This window comes from Dasypus novemcinctus, chromosome 21 (genome assembly GCF_030445035.2).
Source record: "Dasypus novemcinctus isolate mDasNov1 chromosome 21, mDasNov1.1.hap2, whole genome shotgun sequence".
In the NCBI taxonomy this organism is placed as follows: domain Eukaryota; kingdom Metazoa; phylum Chordata; class Mammalia; order Cingulata; family Dasypodidae; genus Dasypus; species Dasypus novemcinctus.
In genome coordinates this window covers 41,090,150-41,110,687 of record NC_080693.1, presented here as the reverse complement: position 1 = coordinate 41,110,687, position 20,538 = coordinate 41,090,150, and the positions used below count along the sequence as shown (strand labels likewise).

Sequence of the window (20,538 nt, the reverse complement as noted above, 5' to 3'; positions counted from 1 at the left end):
TAAGAATATCCTTTGCTCAAAATGACATAATTCTCAACTGGTGACCCCAGCTAGACGTCAGTAAGGCCCCTCTTCCTATCTTTGACGCTGAAACTTGAGAGATCACCTTGACCTGACTCTTCCCCAGGTTAGGCCTCTGACAGTTTGGGCTAACTGTAGCTAGCAACATGGAGACCACCAGTCTTAGTTTGTTCATGGTGGCTCAAGTAAAGCAGATGTTTCTGACCTCCTACTCTGTGCCAGTCAGTGCAAAGCACTTTATACTCACTCAAATGGTGAGAGGTTCAGGGACCTGTCCAAGAGTATCTAAGTGTGGGATCCGTCAGCCATTTACCACTCCAGGCTGCAGATTTCAGTGGCTGACTGCACAAGGTTCAGGGGCCCACTAGCTTGACAACACCTGGGCCATGTGCTCTCAGCAACACAAATGCAGGTGTCTAGGCCTTTGAACCCCTTGAGAAGCCTATTTCAAAGCAGGGCTAATTCTGCTCACTTGGCAAGATGCAGGCCCAGAGTCCAGGTCTGAGAGGTTTTTTTGTAAGTTGAGGAATTAGTGCTATGTCCTGGTTAATAATGATGAGAAGCTCTGCTGTGTTCCTTCTGCCCCTATGTCTTGATGGCTGGCTGCCTGCCCACAAGTCAGAAAGGAGCTGCTGCTGTCTGGTTAGCATCCCTGGGACAACCGACCTGGGGCCCTAGCCGGGACCTGCCAGAGAAGTTTGACTGGCTCCTCTGTGCACTCTGTCTGAGGGAAGATGGGATGCCTGTGGTGGTGGTGGAATCAGGCTGAGTCTGGGAGGGCTAGGATGGGAAAAACAAAATTTAAAAAACCAAGAGTGGCTATTGCTCTAGAGTGTTAATTCTGGGAACAAAGTACATGCCACGAACTTTTATTTTGTGTAAATGAGTGTTTATTGATGAAGACACAAGGTCAGGCTTCCCCAAACTCCCACCCTCCCCAAGGACAGGTCCCAACAAGAACAAAAGAATGGTAAGCATTCTTAGGGCAGCATTTACACACCCCCCTTCCCATTTTTCTCCAGATTCCCAAGCTTCACAATACAGACACATGGAACAGGCTTGGGAAAGGACACTCAGAGAATCTCTGACCAGCAAAAGAGTTCTGGGTGAGTGCTTGCTTTCCTTGCCCTTCGTACTGATGCCAGCTGGCAGTTTCTAAGACATACTGAGGCAGAGGCCAGGGGAATACAGGGCAGCCTCCACCCCACTTCCCCAGTTAAACGAAGCTTGAAACAGGCCAAACAGGAAGCTGCAGTGGAGGCTAGAGATCCTGTCTTTTCAGGAGAGGTTCTTTTACATGAAGCAGAATCCCTCTCTAACTCTGCTCAGATGTGCAAGGGTAGACAGCCTCCCCAAGGAGCACAGAGTTCAAGGACTGGCTCAGTCAGGCCAGCTGAAAACAGTAGCTGTTATCCATCATTGGTAGGGAAGACTGAAAGAAGCCTAGTTTTGTGGGTTGAGGGATATATCCTGGTACAAAATTGAATTCTCTTTGTCTGAAACACGTTCTTCCTTCTGGAACTATAGTTTGCTTTGAGATGCATTTGTAGTGTCAATCTTCTTCACTGCTTTTATTAGACTCCATGTAGGAATCTCCAACAAGGGAATTTTATCAACCTTTTTCACCCCACACCACCAACCTACCCACCTCCCACACACAAGGGTGTGCTAGTCCTACCCCCCACCTCAACAATTCTCATGGAGATGATCACGGTTTAAGAATGGCTTTGGGGCGGGGGGGGGGGACGGGGGGGGGGGTGACAGGGAGAGAAATAAATATAAATCTTAAAAAAAAAAAAAAAGAATGGCTTTGGGGGAACCGCTCCCCCAAGCTTTGCAACTGATATCATGAATGAAGCAGGGTCATTTTGGGACACGATGGAGGTGGGACAGTCACTGCTCGTTTTCTCCGATTCTTCCCCTTGGATTCATTCTTAGGTCTGGGTCCAACATGAGGCCTCTTGACCCTGAAGTGCCCGGTTTGAGCAGGGGCATCTGAGAAGAGCAGTCTTGGTCAAGGACCCTGAATACTAGGTGCCAGGTAAGGCAACAAGGGACCACAGAAGAAATAGTTGAACACTGCTAAATAAGTTGGTGTTTTGGGCATGGGATGTTCTTTGACAAATCATACTCATTATGTTAAGGGACAGAATTTCACATGTCCCAGTCTTCTGAGAGTTGACAAGAACTGCCTGACTCTCTGGGACCAGATCAATTAATTTGCCTTGAAGCCTAAGTAACATAAGTAATGGGCAGATCAGAGCGCTGGAGGGTAAAGTGAATTTGCAACATCTCTATACTCACTTCATCTCTGCTCCTACCCACCTGCTGGCTCAAGAGCTGTGGCTCTAGGAGCATATAGGGAAACATTACCTGCTCCTTCATTCCAGCATCCAGATTTATCCTCAAGTAACTAAAAAGATACTTTGCTGCCACCTGATGCCAACTAATAGAGTGCTAAAATCAGGTATGGAGCATGTGAACAGCCACAAAGAAAAGACAGGAGAAAGGCATGGCATTGAGAACAAGACAATGAGAGACAGACTGCAGTGAAAACAACAGGTGAAGGGAGCTTGCAAGACCCAGCCCCAGCTCTAAAGCAGACAACAGGCTTCATGCAACACCACCTTTTTTTTTTTTTTTTTTTGCCTTTTATCTTTCTCCTTTGTAGAAAAACAAGGCTAGTTATTACTTAACATGTTTCAACTTGAAAACTCTGATTTTAGATCTGAATTGGAACTGAGAAATACAGGGAAGGAGATGGGGTGGGAGGGTATTTTGGCTTCTGTTCCCCTTCTCAAATTCCTTAATCAGCATTGTTAATAGATTAGTTCAGGGGAAAGGAAGTTCTCCCGTGTGTAGGCCTTGGTGATGACCGGCCCTTTTTCGATACCTTGAAACATCATTCAAGGAAGATCACTATGTCCATTTGCAGAGCAATCAAATGAGATGATAATATGGGGAAGGGTGAATCGCAATGCTTAGCCAAGGAAGAAGTTGTTCAGAGTTGTTTTTTGTTTTTGTTTTTAAAAAAGTGAAAATCCAAATGACCAGAGAAAGTTGTCACAGATGAAAGAACTTCTAACAGAGTGGGGCAAAGAAACTGTCTCTCTTCTTCCAGGACTGTGTGGTTAATAACAGTTGTATTAACACTTTCTACCAGTTACATTACTCCCTCAATATCTAATATGTACAAAAATATAAAACAATAAAGTGCAGTTTATGTTTCAGTGACACTTTTCCTTGCTTTAATATTTTTTCTTTTTTCTGCTTTTGAAATGAGCTCTCCATTACAAAATATCAAACTACACTCAAAAGTGGGTGTAGAAAACACCAGCCATTGGCACAGTATGGAGAAGCCCACAAATAAGGATAGACAGCAGCAGCAGGTGGAAAGAGGTGGGAAGTGATTGAAGCAGTGGTTACAAATGTTCACAGGAAGCTAAAAATATCCAACAGGTTGTGCCCTAATGTTAGCACAGGTTAGACTAGTCACTACCGTGGTGGGTGGCCTCAGTGTGTTTGGGTTCAGATTCTACACATCAATACAATTTCTTCCAGTTAAGAGTTCTTGGCTTGCACCGATCACAGGGTGGCTGGAGGGCACTGGACCAGTCTATTAGTTTTTCAAAATGCTGTCGTAGACCTGATAGATGTACTGAGAGACTTCAGGAGCTCTACACTTCAGCGACAGCTGTTAGGGAAAAAAAGAGAAGAAAGATGAGCATAGAGGTTGACGTTAACTCAAAAGGCATCGAAGTCTTCAGTTCAAGAATGTCTAACACATTGGGAGAGGGGGGTTCTATCATTGGAGTAGCCAAACAAAGAAATCGTGTTAACAGGTACTTTGGGTTTAAGGTACTTTACAATGTCAAGTATTTCCACTTACATTCTATGTGGGTCTATGAGGTTAGGAAATAATATTTTTCACACCAAAAACATCAGGCATTCTGATTATGGGGGAAGAGCAGCTCTACTGCTTTGCTAAGAACAGGAAGGATATTACCAAATGAAAAGGGGAGGGCTAAAACCCTACATTGTTAATGGTCCTATTTCAACTGTCTGACACAGTCACTCAGACTGACAAGGAGGATGATTATCTAAGTCCCAATTTCAGGAGATGAACAAGTAAAATAGTAAAAAAAAAAAAAAAAAAAAAAAAAAAATACTGGTCTTTTCTGTAAGAAATTATATAGTTAAAGAAGGGAAATCAATGAACACAAAAAGACATTTACTTAACATAACTGGATAACAATTCATGTCAATAGCTTAACCTTTCTTTAAACAGGCATATCAGATACTTCCCAGGCTGCTCCACGCTTCTACCATCATCTATTCTTTTAGTCTAACAATTACCAAATTAAACACTGATACTGCAAATATTTCAGTTGAATACTGAGAATCTCACTTTGTGGTTTAACACGGAAAATTTTAATTAGGCAAAATATTAATAATAATGTAACATTAGAAGCAAGCAAAATGCATTCTAGAACCAGAAATAATTTAATTTTTTGCTTTTTTGTTATAATTATCATTGCTCGTTTATTATGGCAGATCAGAAAAAGTTCCTTTAATGATATAACACCATAAGATTTGTGTGTGTGTGTGTGTATACTGAGACCATGTACATGGGAAGGAGATGCTCAATCACTGAGCTATACCTGCTCCCCTCGATTACCCCTTTATTCTCTTTTTAGATCGGATCATTTAACATAGTACAAAAGGTGAGAATATCTTTGGAAAACATGTCAAGAATATATTGGTTAACCTGAATTTCTTGGGGGTAAAAACCCACAAAAACTAATACTCTAAAAACTTAAAGTGAAACTGAAAATCAAAAGAATTTATTTATAGTTTAATGTTTAGTCTTCAAAACATTTCTAAAACTGCTGCTTGATTAGTCAAGAAAAGAATTCTGATAAATGTAGCAAAACAAAAAACAACCATTTTAAGAATAAAAATATGCATGGAAAATATCTCCCAACTTTGGGCAAAGTTGCAGTGATAGGCCTTTCCTGCCTCTCAAATACCCTATAGAGGCAGTTCTGTTGTTCTTCATCTATAACCTCTCTATTGTCAATGCTATATAAAATTCTAGCAGAAGAATATCTGGGTTCAAAAAAGGAGGCAGTGTTAGATGTTGGGGGGAAAAAAATCTTAAAAGTGCTTCCCCCCCCCCCCAACATCTAGCTGAGATCAGCTCAGTAACGTGACAGGTGTTTAGGGTGATAGAAGGGAAGGAATGCGAAGTTTGACTCACCACTTAGGGGAATAGATTAGATCTTATGTCAGATGCACAGATAGAGGATTTATTTATTTTTATTTTTTTAAAGATTTATTTTTTATTAATTTCTCTCCCCTTCCCCCCTCCCCATTCCTCTGGGTCCATTCGCTCTGTGTTCTTCTGTGACCACTTCTATCCTTATCAGTGGCATGGGAATCTGTGTTTCTTTTTGTTGTGTCATCTTGTTGTGTCAGCTCTCCGTGTGTGCGGCACCATTCCTGGGCAGGCTGAATTTTTTTTCGCGTTGGGCGGCTCTCCTTAGGGGGCGCACTCCTTGCGTGTGGGGCTCCCCTACGTGGGGGACACCCCTGCGTGGCAGGGCACTCCTTGTGCGCATCAGCACTGCACATGGGCCAGCTCCACCCGGGTCAAGCAGGCCCGGGGTTTGAACCGCGGACCAAGATGGAGGATTTAAATGGTTTCATGGGCAGAGGGAACCGAGTCATGCGGTTGAAGAACAGGAAAGAGGGCAAGGAGATATAATCAAATTTACTACTTAAAAATATAGGGAAGGAGGTGGCTGTGACTATGAAACGGTACCATGAGGAATCTTTGTGATAGAACTGTTCTGTATTTCCATCATTTCCTGAATGTGATACCATACTAATAATCATGCAAGATGTTACCATTAAAGGAAACTCGCTTGAAGGTAAATGGTATCATTATTTCTTACAACTTTATGAGAATCTATAATTATCTCAAAATAAAAATAAAATACAGGGGAGGAAATGTCCTTCAACAGGCAAAGGGATAAACTGGTAATACCTACACTGGAAGACTACTTGAGTCATAAAAAAGAACAAACTATTGATACATGTGAAAATCTGGAACGGCGGTAAGGAGTATTCTGATTTTTTAAAAAATCTCAAAAGATTATATGCTATACAAATTTAATTTAAATAATTCTCAAAATGGCAAAATTATAGTAATGGAGAACAGACTAGTGGTTGCCAGGTACTGGGGCTAGGGCAAGAGTCTAACTATTCTTAATATATAAAAAGGGTAGCACAAGGGAATTGCTTTGTGGTGATGGAATAGTTCTGTGTCATGACTGTGATGGTGGTAGTGGTGATCCAGATCTACATATGTGATAAAATTTTATAGTACTATGTAAGACGCCCACACTCCCTGCAAAATAAGAGAACTTGCAAAAACTGGTGAAATCTGAATTAAGGTCTGTAGTTTTGTTAAAAGTATTGTACCAATATCAATGCTCTGGATTTGAAAACGTACTGTGGTTATGTAAGGTGATAACTAATGGGGAAAACTGGGTGAAATATAAAAAGGTACTCTACGTACTTTTTTTTACTTACACAGAGACCAACAGTTAGTAACAATATGTTATACTGTTTGACTAAGCTATTTTTCAGAGTAAGCTAGTTATTACACAATATAAAAACAGTAGTCTCCTGTTCGAAATGACTCTAGATTTATCTAGCAAGTCTTATTTTTGTAAACAAATTATCAAGTTTAAATGCATTTTGTATCTATTTTCACAATTTATCCTTTCCCCCTAAGCTGACAATTAGTCATAGTCGCCATAGTTTTTTTTGAACTATACTTAAAGATCAGAGAAACTGCAAATGAGTATTACAATTTGTATCCACAAAATACTCAAAATGGCCAATTCTCAAGAGGAAACCAAAATCCATTCCTCGTTTTTGTAAATATAAGTTCAACATCATTTTCCCATGTGTTTCTTACTCACCTTTTCTTGGAAATTACGGACAGAAAATAGAAGGCAGGAAAAGAAAACTTCAAAGATTTTTTTGAAGGTCTGCATTTCCTGGGACTAAGAAGATGGATGACATTCTACTGTAACTCTTTGGTCATCAAAGGAAAGGGAAGAATAACAGATTCTTCCCTGATGGATGATAATACCACCAGAATAAAGGATTCAAGTGAAAGGTTCAAGTTAAAAGAAAAAAGGCATCTTCATGGATAATCCTCTGGCATTGCTAGTGCTCTCATTTATTTACCTTTTTGTATTTTTTTTTAATGAACCGGAAGTATAAGAAAAAGAATCCAACTGAAAGCTAGCATATGTTGAAACCAGAAATTGAATAAACAGATATTTTAAACATTAAACTCCAATTTCTTCCATTAGAGAAAAAAGACAATACATCTTTAACTTAAAGTCTTCAGTTTCACTTCAAACTTTCACTTCATATTTTTTTATAACTTTCATTAAAAAAGTTACATTGCCTATTTCCCTTGTAGAAAACAGATTTACTACACTGAAATGGCTTCACTTTTCTCAGTTGAAATGAAACCAATGCTTCAACTTAAACCATGTGAATTAAATAGTATTTAAATTAAGAGCGGGGGGGGGGGGGGGGTGCTGAGGAGGGAAGGAGAGAGAAATAAATAAAAAATAAATCTTTTAATAAATTAAGAGCAAATTTAAAAGCAGTCCTCTTATTAAATACTAAAAATAAGTTGTGACAGCTTTTCTAAGAGGAAATAATGTATTCTATCATTTTGACACGTGGCAGAAATAACATCTACCTGCAATGAATATACTGATATATTAAGAATAAGCCATGAAGTTTTTATGGACCATAAAAATGGGAAATTTAAATGAACACCTGTAAGATTATACTTTTTTTAAAAAAAATATTTTTTTCTCTCCCCTCCCCCCGCACCCTGGTGGTCTGGTTCTCTGTGTCTATTTGCTACGTTTCTTTGTCCGCTTCTGTTGTTGTCAGTGGCACGGGAATCTGTCTCTTTTTGTTGCGTCACCTTGTTGTGTCAACTTTCCGTGTGGGTGGCGCCATTCTTAGGCAGGCTGCACTTTCTTTCGCGTTGGGCGGCTCTCCTTATGAGGCGTACTCCTTGCGCGTGGGGCTCCCCTACGCGTGGAACACCCCTGCTTGGCAGGGCACTCCTTGTGCACGTCAGCACTGTGCATGGGCCAGCTGCACATGGGTCAAGGAGGCCCTGGGTTTGAACCGCGGACCTCCCATGTGGTAGACAGACACCCTAACCACTGGGTCAAGTCTGTTTCCCTACTTTTTTTTTTTTAAGATTTATTTTATCCCCTCCCCCCCGTTGTTTGCTCCCTTTGTCCATTCTATGTCATGTGTTCTTCTGTGTCTGCTTGCATTCTTGTCAGGCGGCACCAGGAATGTGTCTCTTTTTTGTTGCATCACCTGGCTGCATCAGCTCCCCATGTATGCAGCGCCACTCCTGGGCGGGCTGTACATTTTCCATACGGGGCAGATCTCTTTGTGGGGCTCACTCCTTGCACGTGGGCACCCCTACGTGGGGGGCACCCCTGCATGGCATGGCACTTCTTGCAAGAGACAGCACTGCGCATGGGCCAGCTCATCACACGGGCCAGGAGGCCCTGGGTACCAAACCCTGGACCTTCCATAGGCAGGCAGACACACTACCATATGGAGATTATTCAGAAGATTATTCTTGAACCCCAATTTCAAAAGTCTAGGTGGAAGGAAAAAACAGACATCAACATTCCTAACTGTTCTAACACATAAATAACCCTGACCACATTTTTATGGGGGGGGAAAAAAGGCAATATTTTGTTTGCACTATGAAACTTACATTCTAGAAATATAGAAACTTTAAATTAGGAGACACCATAACAGGGATGACCAAAACAAACAAAAACAACCCAAAAAGCCCAAAAAGGTAAAAACAAATAAAGCATAATGTGATTATTTTTCAATCAGTGTTGATTATGCTGTCCTCTTACAAAATGACAGGCAAAATCATACTTGTTTTTACATTTTTATCCACAGATACTACACTGAAAGGGATTTTCATACACATGACATCTCACAGGGGCTGGTAGTGGTGCAGAAGCTGAGGATCCTAGACCAACAGGGTGGGGGCTGAAGTGCGTGGCTATTTCCTGGGCTAGGGGTACTTGAGTGGGCACTTGGTTCACTGCTCGGACCTGCCACGGGGCTATAGTTTCTTTGACTATGTGATGGCCAAGGTGTGGGGCTTGTGGAAGGAATATTTGCTGACACGAAAGAAACTACTGCTTAGGCTTAGGACTGCTGAAGCATGAAAGGCTTCATCAGGGCAGGGAACTACATTAGGGGATGTCAGGTGGCAAACTGGACAACTGTCCTGTTAATATCAAGAACTGATGTAAAGGGGTGTCAACCCTGAATTCTTGGGGGTCCTTTGATAGGCCACCGGTTGGTGTGGTTTTTCCCATATTTTTAAGAGTCCGCTGAATATTTGGGATTTCATGGGTAAAATCATTAAGGTAGTCCGGTTTCTGAATCACCATGGAAAGTGGACTCAAGTTGATTAGTGCTCATCTGCTACACTCCAAATTGCTCATTTTCTTCTGTAGAATTCCCCACATTTTCTTGCTGCTTAAGGAAGACCTAATACCTTTAACTGGTACCATTTTATGCTTGCATCTTTGATGATAGGGACAGGTTATATTGATTACTGCAGCAGAAGGAACATAATTCACAATCATATGGTTTTTCTCCATAATGGAAATGCAAATTAGCTTCCAGAAGGTGCTCATAAGCAGATGAAAATGAACATAAATGACATTTATGACGTTTCTTACCTGTATGGATTCTGACATGTTCAATAAGCCAGGCTGTCTCTTTGCTGGCGTAATTGAAGTACCAGCATTTGAGCTTCCCATCAAAGGTCTGTTCCAACATGTCTACTAACATTCCTGAGTTTTCAACCAGGAAAATTCAAAAGATGGGTGATAAAGTCCATTTTGACCACACCGAAGACACTCTGGCTTATTTGCCCTACCTGATGCAAAAATCATGTTCACATGACGGTTTGCTGAGCCAGGTATTCCTGAAAATCTTTTACGAAGCCCAAAGGATGTTTTTTTAATCACCTTTTCTTTTTGTTTTTTTAAAGTTATAGTTTGTTATACCTCCTGACAGCTGCACTGAGTACCTGCCACTGCCTTGTTAAACACCGCTGCTGTCAGCACCGCCACTGTCTTTGCCACCATTGCAGTCACTACCATGTTTGTTCTATGCTTTTCAAGTATCCAGCCTGGGGATTGAACCCTTGACCTCGTATGTGGGAAGCGAGCACTCAATCACAGAGCCACATTGGTGCCCTGTACTTTTTTAATAATACATTTTTAAAAAACATTTATTATCTCTTCCCCCGCCCCTCATTGTTTTGTGCTTGCTGTCTGCTCTTGGTGTCCATTCGCTGTGTGTTCTTCTGTGTTTGCTTGTCTTCTCTTTAGGCAGGACCGGGAACTGATCCTGGGACCTTTCAGAGTGGGAGAGAGGCACTCAATTGCTTATGCCACCTCAGCTCCCTGGTCTGCTGCATCTCTTATTGTTTCTTCTCTGTGTCTCTTTTTATTGCATCATCTTGCTTCACCAGCTTTCAACACTGGCCAGTACTTCTGCACAGGACAGCACTCTGCAAGGGCCAGTTTGCCTTTACCAGGAGGCCCCTGGAATTGAACCCTGGACCTCTTTTATGGTAGGGGAGCCCAATCACTTGAGCCACATCCACTTCCCCCTTTACTGAATTTAAAACATCTTCTGAGTCTTAAATTATTTTGAAATAAAAGTTAAAAATGTTTTTAACAAGCCATGTTTAGGATAGCAATACTGAGATGCCCTTTTCAAAATTCTCTCTATCCTTATAATGAATAGAAAGAACTCAGTGTAGCAGTTTAATTTAGTCATGAATTCCAAAAATAGATACTGGATTATGTTTGTAATCTGGTCTGTACCTGGGTGTGATTAAGTTATGATTACAGCGTTGAGTCCCCACTCCTTGGTGGGTGGGGACTCAGAGATAAAAGGTATGGCAGGGAAGCGGTTGTGGCTTCTGATAGAGTGCCCGTCTACGATATAGGAGGTCCAGGGTTCGGTACCCAGGGCCTCCTCATCTGTGTGGTGAGCTGGCCCACATGCAGTGCTGCCACATGCAAGGAGTGCCGTGACACGCAGGGGTTTCACCCATGCAGGGGTACCCCATGGGCAAGGAGCGCACCCCGCAAGGACAGCTGCCCGATGCAAAAAAAACGAAGCCCACCCAGGAGTGGCACTGCACACATGGAGAGCTGACACAGCAAGATGATGCAAGAAAAAAGGTAACACAGTTTCCCGGTGCCGCAAGACAAGAATGCAAGCGGACACAGAACACACAGCGAATGGACACAGAGAACAGACAATGGCGGGGAAGGGGAGAGAAATAAAATAAATATAAATCTTTAAAAAATAAATAAAAGGCATGGCAAAGCAGAGAGTTGAGGGTTTTTGATGTCGGAGTTTTGATGTTGGAGTTTGATGCTGAAGCCTTAAGCTGGAGCCCTTGAAAACAAGCTCACAGAGGAAAGAGAAGCCAGCCCCAGGAAGAGAGGATCCCTGAGCCCATGAAGAAGCAAGCCCTAGGAAGGAACCTTGAATCCAGAAAGCAGCAAGACCCTGGAAGGGAGGAACTCTGGAAGCCTGAACCCTCGCAGCTGATGGCAGCCATCTTGCTCCGATGTGAAAATAGACTTTGGTGAGGGAAGTAACTTATGCTTTACGGCCTGGTATCTGTAAGCTCCTACCCCCAAATAAATACTCTTTATAAAAACCAACCAATTTCTGGTATTTTGCATCAGCACCCCTTTGGCTGACTAATACAGAATTTGGTACCAAGAAGTGGGGAAGTGCTTTTGCAATTACTGAACTGCTGGAATGGTTTTATAAATGGGTAAGGGGTAATTTTTGGAGGAATTGTGCAACGCTTGGAAGACCTACAGTGCTTTGAAGAGACTGCTGATAGCAATATGGATGCTAAAGAGACTTTTTATGATACCTTAGAAGTAAATGATGAAACTATTACTGGAAACTGGAGGAAAGGCGATCCATGTTTTAAAGTTGCAGAGAACTGAGCAAGATTTAACTCCTGGTATTTTATGGAAGGCAGAATTTGAAAATGGCAAGCGTGGGCATTTAGCTGAAGAAATTTCCAAAGAAAACCCAGAGAATGCGGCTTGGCTTCTGCTTGTAGCTTATAGCAAAATGCTAGATGAAAGAGATATGCTGAGGACTGAACTGTTGGGTACAAAGAAAACAGAAACTGGTTCTGGAAATTCCAAGCCTCTGGAAATCAAGCTCCCAGATTAAAGTGCCCCATTGGAGGACTTAACTAAACTTGGAACCTGTAAATCAGATGCAGTTATCTCGGAAGGATTTGTGGAAAGTCTTACAGTCTGATGGCTTGGACTCCTGCTTGCTGCATGCTAAACCAACAAGGTTTTTGAGAGAGTTGTATGAACAAAACCACTGTAATGAAAAGGGATATGGAAAGGAGAGATTGAAGGGGAAACAATTTCAAAAGGAAAACCATGGAAGCTGAGATCTGGAATCAGGACATCACCTTGGGCCAAGAGATGAACCCCACCCATCTGTACAGAGAGGGTGAGTTTGCACCAGCAGTTGAAGAGGATGGATGTTCCTGTCCAATGTTCTGGGAGAGTTTTACCACCCCAGGGTACAGAGAAGGTGGAGCACATTCCCCAAGGATTATGGTGGTTAAGGTCAGCACCCCAGAGGTCTGAGAGGGGTGAACCTGGCCCCCATGGATTAGGGAAGGCCTGGTGGTCAACTTGTTGCTGAGAGGATTAAGCCTACATGACAAAGGTTAGGGAAGGCCAGGTGGTCAACTCGTTGCTCTGAGAGGGTTGAGCCTGTATGCCAAAGGTTGGGTGGAATGTTGTCTTCATGTCACTGTAATAGGGGGGGTTAAGACTCTTACCCAAAGATTGGATGAGGTGTGGCAATCACCCCAACACTCTTGGAGGGTGTTGCCTAGAGCTTGGTTGACATCCAGATGCTTGATGAGGGTAGAACCAAGAAAATGGTTGTTGGGTAAGCATGTAGAAAGGGTGGGTTCCCATAAGGCACCAAGGAGAAGAAACCATCTTAATGACTCTCAGACTGAAATTGAATGGAGGATGCCCTGCAGGTTTACTGAACTGTAGAGGACAAGTGACTCATGTTTCCCTCCAAATTTCTCCTTATTGTAATGAAAATGTTGATCCTTTGTCCATTTGTGTACTGGAAACAGATACATTGTTTTGTAAGCTTCAGAAGTCTACAGCAGATAGGACTTTGCCCCAAGACAAACTGTATTTCTTTAAATTGATCATGATATGATTTAGTACTTGCATTATTACTGATTTAAGGTTTTTTCAAATATTGTAATGTATTTTTGGAATTCAGAGGGTGGAGTGCAGCAGTTTGATATGGTTATGAATTCCAAAAATAGATACTGGATTATGTTTGTAATCTGGTCTGTGCCTAGGCATGATTAAGTTATGATTAGGGCTTTGATTGGGCCAAGTCATTAGGGAGTTGAGTCTCTACCCCTTGGTAGGTGGGGACTCACAGATAAAAGGTATGACAAAGGACAGAGCTGAGGGGTTTTTGATGTTGGAGTTTGATACTGAAGCCTTAAGCTGGAGCCCTTGGAAGCAAGCTCACAGAGGAAAGAGAAGCCAGCCCCAGGAAGAGAGGATCCCTGAGCCCATGAAGAAGCAAACCCTGGGAAGAAAGGAACCTTGAACCCAGAGAGAAGCAAGACCCTGGAAGGGAGGAACCCAGGAAGCCTGAACCTTCACAGTTGCCAGCAGCCATTGTCCTCCAACACATGAAAAGAGACTTTGGTGAGGGAAGTAACTTATGCTTTATGGCTTGGTATCTGTAAACTCCTACCCCAAATAAATACCCTTTATAGAAACCAACCAATTTCTGGTATTTTGTATCAGCACCCCTTTGGCTGACTAATACGCTCAGTGTGAAGAGATACCTGAGCTTTTTTTCCATTTGGCGGCAGCCATCATGGTAAGCCAAGATAGGTGCTTGCAAATACATCCTGAAGCTGTGGGGGAAGAAGCAGTCTGACATGATGTGCTTTTTTTTTTGAGGGTCTGTTGCTGGCAGTACTGCCAGCTCTCTGCACTCCATGGGGTCCCCCCAACCCCACCAGGGTGGATAAAGCACACAGGCTGGGATATGAGGCCAAGCAAGGTTATGTCATCGACAGTATTTGAGTGTGCCGCGGTGGCCCTAAACGCCCCCTTCCCAAGAGTGCAACCTATGGCAAGTCTGTCCATCATGACGTTAATCAGCTGAAGTTTGCTCGAAGCCTTCAGCCTGTTGCTGAGGAGCGAGCTGGATGGCACTGTGGGGTGCTGAGAGTCCTGAATTTTTAATGGGTTGGTGAAGATTCCACATATAAATTCTTTGAGGTTATCCTTTGATCCATTCCATAAAGCTATCAGAAGAAATCCTAACACCCAATAGATCACCAAGCCAGTCCACAATCACAGGGAGATACATGGGCTGATGTCTATGGGCCGCAAGAGCTGTGGCCTTAGAAAGAGCCACACGTTCCACCACTCTATTGGTGGTTCTTGCAGTGCCGCTTGGAGAAGGTGCAATACTCTCCAGTGCCACCATTACCGCTGATATATAAGTAATGTTTGTAAAGTTTATACCCAATAATTTAGGACAGTCATGTCTACTTAAAAGTGTTCTTTGTTAAAAGAGCAGCTGTCTGCAGATTGTTTCATGGATATATTGTCAAATTATGAAAGTTAAAGTGCAGTAATGTTTGAAGAATATAAAGTGATCATGTATCGTGTTTCTAATAAGATAAACAATTTTGTTTTTGCTTTGTCTTATTAGGGAGTTATATTTCATCCTTAAAAATGTCGTGCTGTGTGGTATAATAGGTGTAAAATAAATTCTTTAAGAGGAACGCTCAAAAAAAAAAAAAGAGAGATGCCTGACTTCTTATTACTTCACCTACCAACAAATTTTATGTTCTTAAACAAGTCATTAGTCATTCTTAAGCCATGGTTTCCTTATCTGTATATGGGGGTAATAATGCTGCTTTACTTTAGCTGGGATGGAAGACTGTAGACAATAATGAATGGGCAAGACAATAAAATTACATGAGTGTGTGTATGAAAATGATTCCTTACTCCCCATCCAAATTCTAACAGTTATAGGCAAATCTTTTTTTAAAAAAAAGATTTATTTATTTATTTATTTCTCTCCCCTCCCCCCACCCCCCAATTTGTCTGCTCTCTGTGTTCATTTGCTGTGTTCTTCTGTGACTGCTTCTATCCTTATCAGCAGCACCAGGAATCAGTTTCTTTTTGTTGTGTCATCTTGTGTCAGCTCTCCGTGTGTGCGGTTCAATTCTTGGGCAGGCTGCATTTTCTTTCACGCTGGGCGGCTCTCCTTGTGCGTGGGGCTCCCCTATGCAGTGGACACCCCTGCGTGGCAGGGCACTCCTTGCGCACATCAGCACTGCGCATGGGCCAGCTCCACACGGGTCAAGGAGGCCCGGGGTTTGAACAGCAGACCTCCCATGTGGTAGACAGACGCCCTATCCATTGGGCCAATTCTGCTTCCCTACAGGCAAATCTTATATCCACATTTAAGTTAGGATCTGCCTTTTCTGTTTAAACTTTTTATTGTAGTAACATAAATACACCCCCCAAAATTTCCTACTTTAATCACTTCAAGTGTACAACTGAGTGGTATTAGTCACAATATTGTGATACTATCACCAGCATCCATAATCAAAACTTTAATCATCTCAAAGAGAGACCCTGTACCCATTAAACAATAACTCTCCAGTCCCACCCCACTCCTAGCCCCAGCCCCAACCAACCTGTACTTACTTTCTGTCTCTGTGAATCTGCCTATTTCATAGAAGTGAGATCATGCAATATTTGTCCCTTTGGGTCTAACTTATTTCAGGTAACATGATGTTTTCAACATCCATGTTGTAGCAGGTATCAGGACTTTTCTCCTCTTTATGGCTGAATAATATTCCGTTGTACAAACATATTTTGTTCAACCATTATCTGTTGATGGACACTTGAGTTGCTTTCAATTTTTGGCTTTTGTGAATACTACTACTATGAATACAGCTGCCTTTTCACTAACAGCACTACAGGGATTTTCTTTAAAATTCTTATTAATGACTCATTGTGATCTTTAAGCATTAAGTGGTCATCACCGGCAGAGACACCCATAGGTAAGTGAGGAATCTTCCACAGTTAAGGTATGGTGGGGCTGGGTTATTGGCAGTTCCACTAAAGCAAACTCTCCACCATCTAGCATGATCCTGAATACCTGTGCTTCAACCCTAATTTACAAGAAGAACAATGTAAGCTGACAGTGAAGAGGAGGAAGTGGTGTTTTATAAGTATAAACACTGACAAGTTTCTGGGGAAGTAAATGGAATTATTTTATAAGACCTGCCCTCTAGGAATAGCAGAGAGGGGTTTCTTTTCTTGGGAAATTCAAGGTAAATGGCAGGGTAGATGACTCCAAAAATGATGAGAGACTGGTGGCGAAGGAGGTGGGTGAGAGGAGTGTACACTTTATAAGGGAAGCTTGACATTTTCCAGCTCACAAATGCTTGGGCAAAATAGCTTGGGAAGCAAATTTGGCTCAATGGATTGAGCATCTGCCTACTACATGGCAGGTCCAAGGTTCAAACCCAGGGTCCTCCTGACCCATGTGGTGAGCTGGCCCACACGCAGTGCTGATGTGCGCAAGGAGTGCCATGCCATATGGGGGTGTCCCCCATGTAGGGGAGCCCCACGCTCAAGGAGAGCGCCCCCTGTAAGGAGAGCCACCCCACGTGAAAAAAGTGCAGCCTGCCCAGGAGTGGGGCCGCACACATGGAGAGCTGACGCAGCAAAATGATGCAACAAAAAGAGACACAGATTACTGGTGCTGCTGACAAGAATACAAATGGACACAGAAGAACACACTGAATGGACACAAAAAGAAGACAACTGGGGTGGGGGGGGGGGGCTGGGAAGGGGAGAGAAAAAAACAACAACAAAAAAACAGCTTGAGGGAGTGAATGCGGCTCAAATGATTTGAGTGCCTGCTTCCCACATGAGACAGCCTCGGTTCAGTCCCCAGTGCCTCCTAAAAACGAAACAAAAACAAAGAACAAGTAAACAAAGAAACAAAAAAAAACAACTCAGGCGAGCTGATGTGACTCAGTGGTTGAGTGCCGGTTTCCCACGAATGAGTTCCGGTTAAATCCCTGGCCCCTGTACCTCAAAAACAAACAAACAAAATCATACCTTGACCCAGCAGCTCACACACACATGCTATTCTAGCTTACCTCAAGAGAGGAATTGGCGGTGGACTTGGCCCAGTGGTTAGGGTGTCCACCTACCACATGGGAGGTCCGCGGTTCAAACCGAGCCTCCTTGACCCGTGTGGAACTGGCCCATGCGCAGTGCTGATGCCTGCAAGGAGTTCCCTGCCACGCAGGGGTGTCCCCCGCGTAGGGGAGCCCCGCACGCAAGGAGTGCACCCCGTAAGGAGAGCCACCCAGTGCAAAAGAAAGTGCAGCCTGCCTCAAAATGGTGCCGCCCACATGGAGAACAGACACAAGATGATGCAACCAAAAGAAACACAGATTCCTGTGCTGCTGACAACAACAGAAGCGGACAAAGAAGACGCAGCAAATAGACACAGAACAGACAACCGGGGTGGGCAGGGGGAGGGGAGAGAAAGAAAGAAAGAAATCTTTAAAAAAAAAAAAAAAAGAGGAATCTACCGGGGAAGCACCAAGAATTTCTGGTTCTATTTGGTACCGAAACATAGGTGGTTGTCAAAAGGAAAGAATTAGGCCACGCAGAATTTTCTGAGCTGAATGGTTAAAAGGTTCCCTTGATCAACTTACCCTTCAGCTTCCTCAGAGTTAATCAATATTGAACTTAACTATCCTCCCTCAATCTCCTGTCCCCTCCCCTTCAGAACAGCCTACAAAAAACATGAACATAACAAAGGAATAAGATAATTTTCCCATCCCAAGGGTTTTTCTTTTCGAAAATGCAGATGACAAACATCTACTAGAAAATGCAGATGACAAACATCTATTACGAGACTACATTTTACAAGTGCAAGCAAATGCCCAGTAGAGATCATTGTTGTTTAACAAAAGAATTGCTCCCTACAAAGTACCATCAAAATTTTAATTTCACACCAGTGTGTTTGTTACTGAAGCAAGTTTACCAAACTAGTCTTCTTTCAGGCTACCGAAGGTGTGCTCCATTTTACCTTACATTTCATTTGAAGTATTCAGGTCATACAGTGCTGCTGAAAAAGGCTCATGTGCCTATGACTCTGATATCCTTAGTTCATGAGAGCCCAAAGCAGGAAAGGCCTTTTAGAAATTAGTTATGTAAATAATCTTAGCAACCTGTCATAATACCACAAGTACAGATAAGCTAAATAAGTATTAATTGATATTCACGGTGCAGTTGCCAAGTTTTATGAACAACTCTGAATGTACCAGGGTGGGTATGGACTGTAGGCCCTCCTTGCTGCCAGAAGCATCACACTTGTTGTACAAGACAGATGCTGCACAGGAAGGTGCTCCATTAGGCAACTGGGGACATTCTTTATTGACTGCTTGTTTTGGACATCTTGGGTCAGAAGTTCCACCTCCATGTCTTTCCAGGGTGTTACGAAAAAACAAGAGAATTTATTTTCCTCTTTTAACTCATCTCATCTATTCTGGGAAAGGCCTTACCGTGTAATTGGGGTTTCCAGGCTGGATACGTAGCTCAGCCAAAATCCAAATGCCATTAGTGAGCTTCAGTGATTGGTACAGCATGTCCTGACCTTCCACATTCCTCTTGGCAATAGTATAAACGTTGTTGTTTTGCAATTTGCTGGAAACAGTGTCTAGAAACACAGATTCAAAAGCTAACGTATCAGTTAAAATCTCAAACAATCAAGGTAGCTCTCTTCTGATATCCTTACAATGTGCTCAAGTTCCCTGATAAGACCCACCCTCTGCACATGCGCACGTTCAGAAAGTCCTTCCCTCCAGGAAAGCAAAGGGTGAGGAATAGCTCTTGAAGTGCCTGACTCTCAGATTACAGGACAGAAGACAAAAGAGAATAAGGTGAAAGCAAGCATTAGCTCAAGAGTTACCTGTGGAGATTGAGGAATAGATGGATCTAAGGAGTTGGTAACCCCTAACTAGGTACTAGACAGGTAAAAAATGTTTTGAAAAGGACAAAAATGGTGTGCCACAGTGACTGTCATGTTGGTATTTGTTTCTAATATGCTGGTCCCGGATTGGTGGGATACATACACTGATGAAAAAATCCACACCATTACTTAGCTGAGTCACTACCACTTCACTGTTAGCCACTCTGGCCCCAGCTGCCAGGATCAGAAAAGAGTTGCAGAAATCTTGCAAGTCAAATCTACTAACCTGGATATTTAATTTTTTAAAAACATTTAAAAATTAACCTGGATGTTAATTTTTTAAAAACAGGCAAATGACTTATTATGCCTTCAAATAAATAATGAAACAAACTGCCTCAAGAAAAGACTCTGACTGAGGTTGTGCAAAGGCGACTGCTTCAAGACCCTGAAAGCCCAGCTGCTGATGGTGGTCACAGTCAAGGCCTGGGCAGTCATGAAGTCAGGCGGAGAGCAGTTTAGTGTTTTGGCTCTTCCTTGTGACAGCACCAAAGAGACATGATGTCCCAAAATTAAAGGTCATAGCTCTCTTACTGCTAAGGTAAGAGATGTTATAGCTTCAGAGAAACTTCAATAGAGATGATAAAGACTGTCTCTTTGTTTGTTCATGATGTTCATTTCAGATGATAATTCAAATTACTCATGCCTAATTCAGGAACTAAATTCTCCCCAGATAAAATCCTGTCACATTATATTATGCTCTCTAGGAAAATGTTGGCATGATGGATGATCTTTCTAATCACCTAGATGGTAAGCTCTCTGAGCACAGGGATTTTGGAGTTTTTCATCACCATGCTTCCTTCAGTATCTGGGACACAATAGGTACTTGTCATCAATACTTGCTGAATAAGCCTATGACCCAGGTGTTGGAGATGTTAATATGTATACAATGCCACAGGCATTAAAAACTGCTTTCTTACCCTGCTGTCTTTCTCCCACATCCAAACCAGTGACAACTCAGGGGAGGAGGCACTAAAGCCCCATTCATTAAACATTTTTATGTGTAGTTAATACTTAGCTTTCCCACCTTTTATTTCCCTGGTTTTCACTAACACCTAGCAAAGTAGTTATAACTTAAGAAATGGCTCTATTTAAGGAGCCAAAAATTATATCTTGGTGTAGTTATATGCAAATATTGTTGGCGGAGAGGTCCTCAATGCGTTTTGAATCATCTTTTGAGGGGTCAGTCAGGTCTTTATGGCCAAC

General features: G+C 42.5%; 1 protein-coding gene and 2 pseudogenes across 6 annotated transcripts in view; 1 reads left to right on the top strand and 2 right to left on the bottom strand.

The window, feature by feature from the left end:
* Positions 1-888: 888 nt before the first annotated feature.
* The window catches only part of AP2B1 (adaptor related protein complex 2 subunit beta 1), a 187,653-nt gene continuing 168,003 nt past the window's right edge, over positions 889-20,538 (bottom strand). For all 6 annotated transcript variants that reach the window (XM_058283174.2, XM_058283178.2, XM_058283177.1 and 3 more), the window contains 2 exons: positions 18,869-19,023; positions 889-3,715 (listed from right to left, as the gene is read on the bottom strand). In XM_058283174.2, coding sequence (XP_058139157.1) covers positions 3,641-3,715; positions 18,869-19,023 — 230 coding nt within the window. In that variant the 3' untranslated portion in view covers positions 889-3,640. The remainder of the gene's footprint in view (positions 3,716-18,868; positions 19,024-20,538) is intronic.
* LOC105744527 (zinc finger protein Pegasus pseudogene) lies at positions 8,911-10,094 on the bottom strand (annotated as a pseudogene).
* On the top strand, positions 12,630-14,754 carry LOC139437210 (large ribosomal subunit protein eL15-like; annotated as a pseudogene).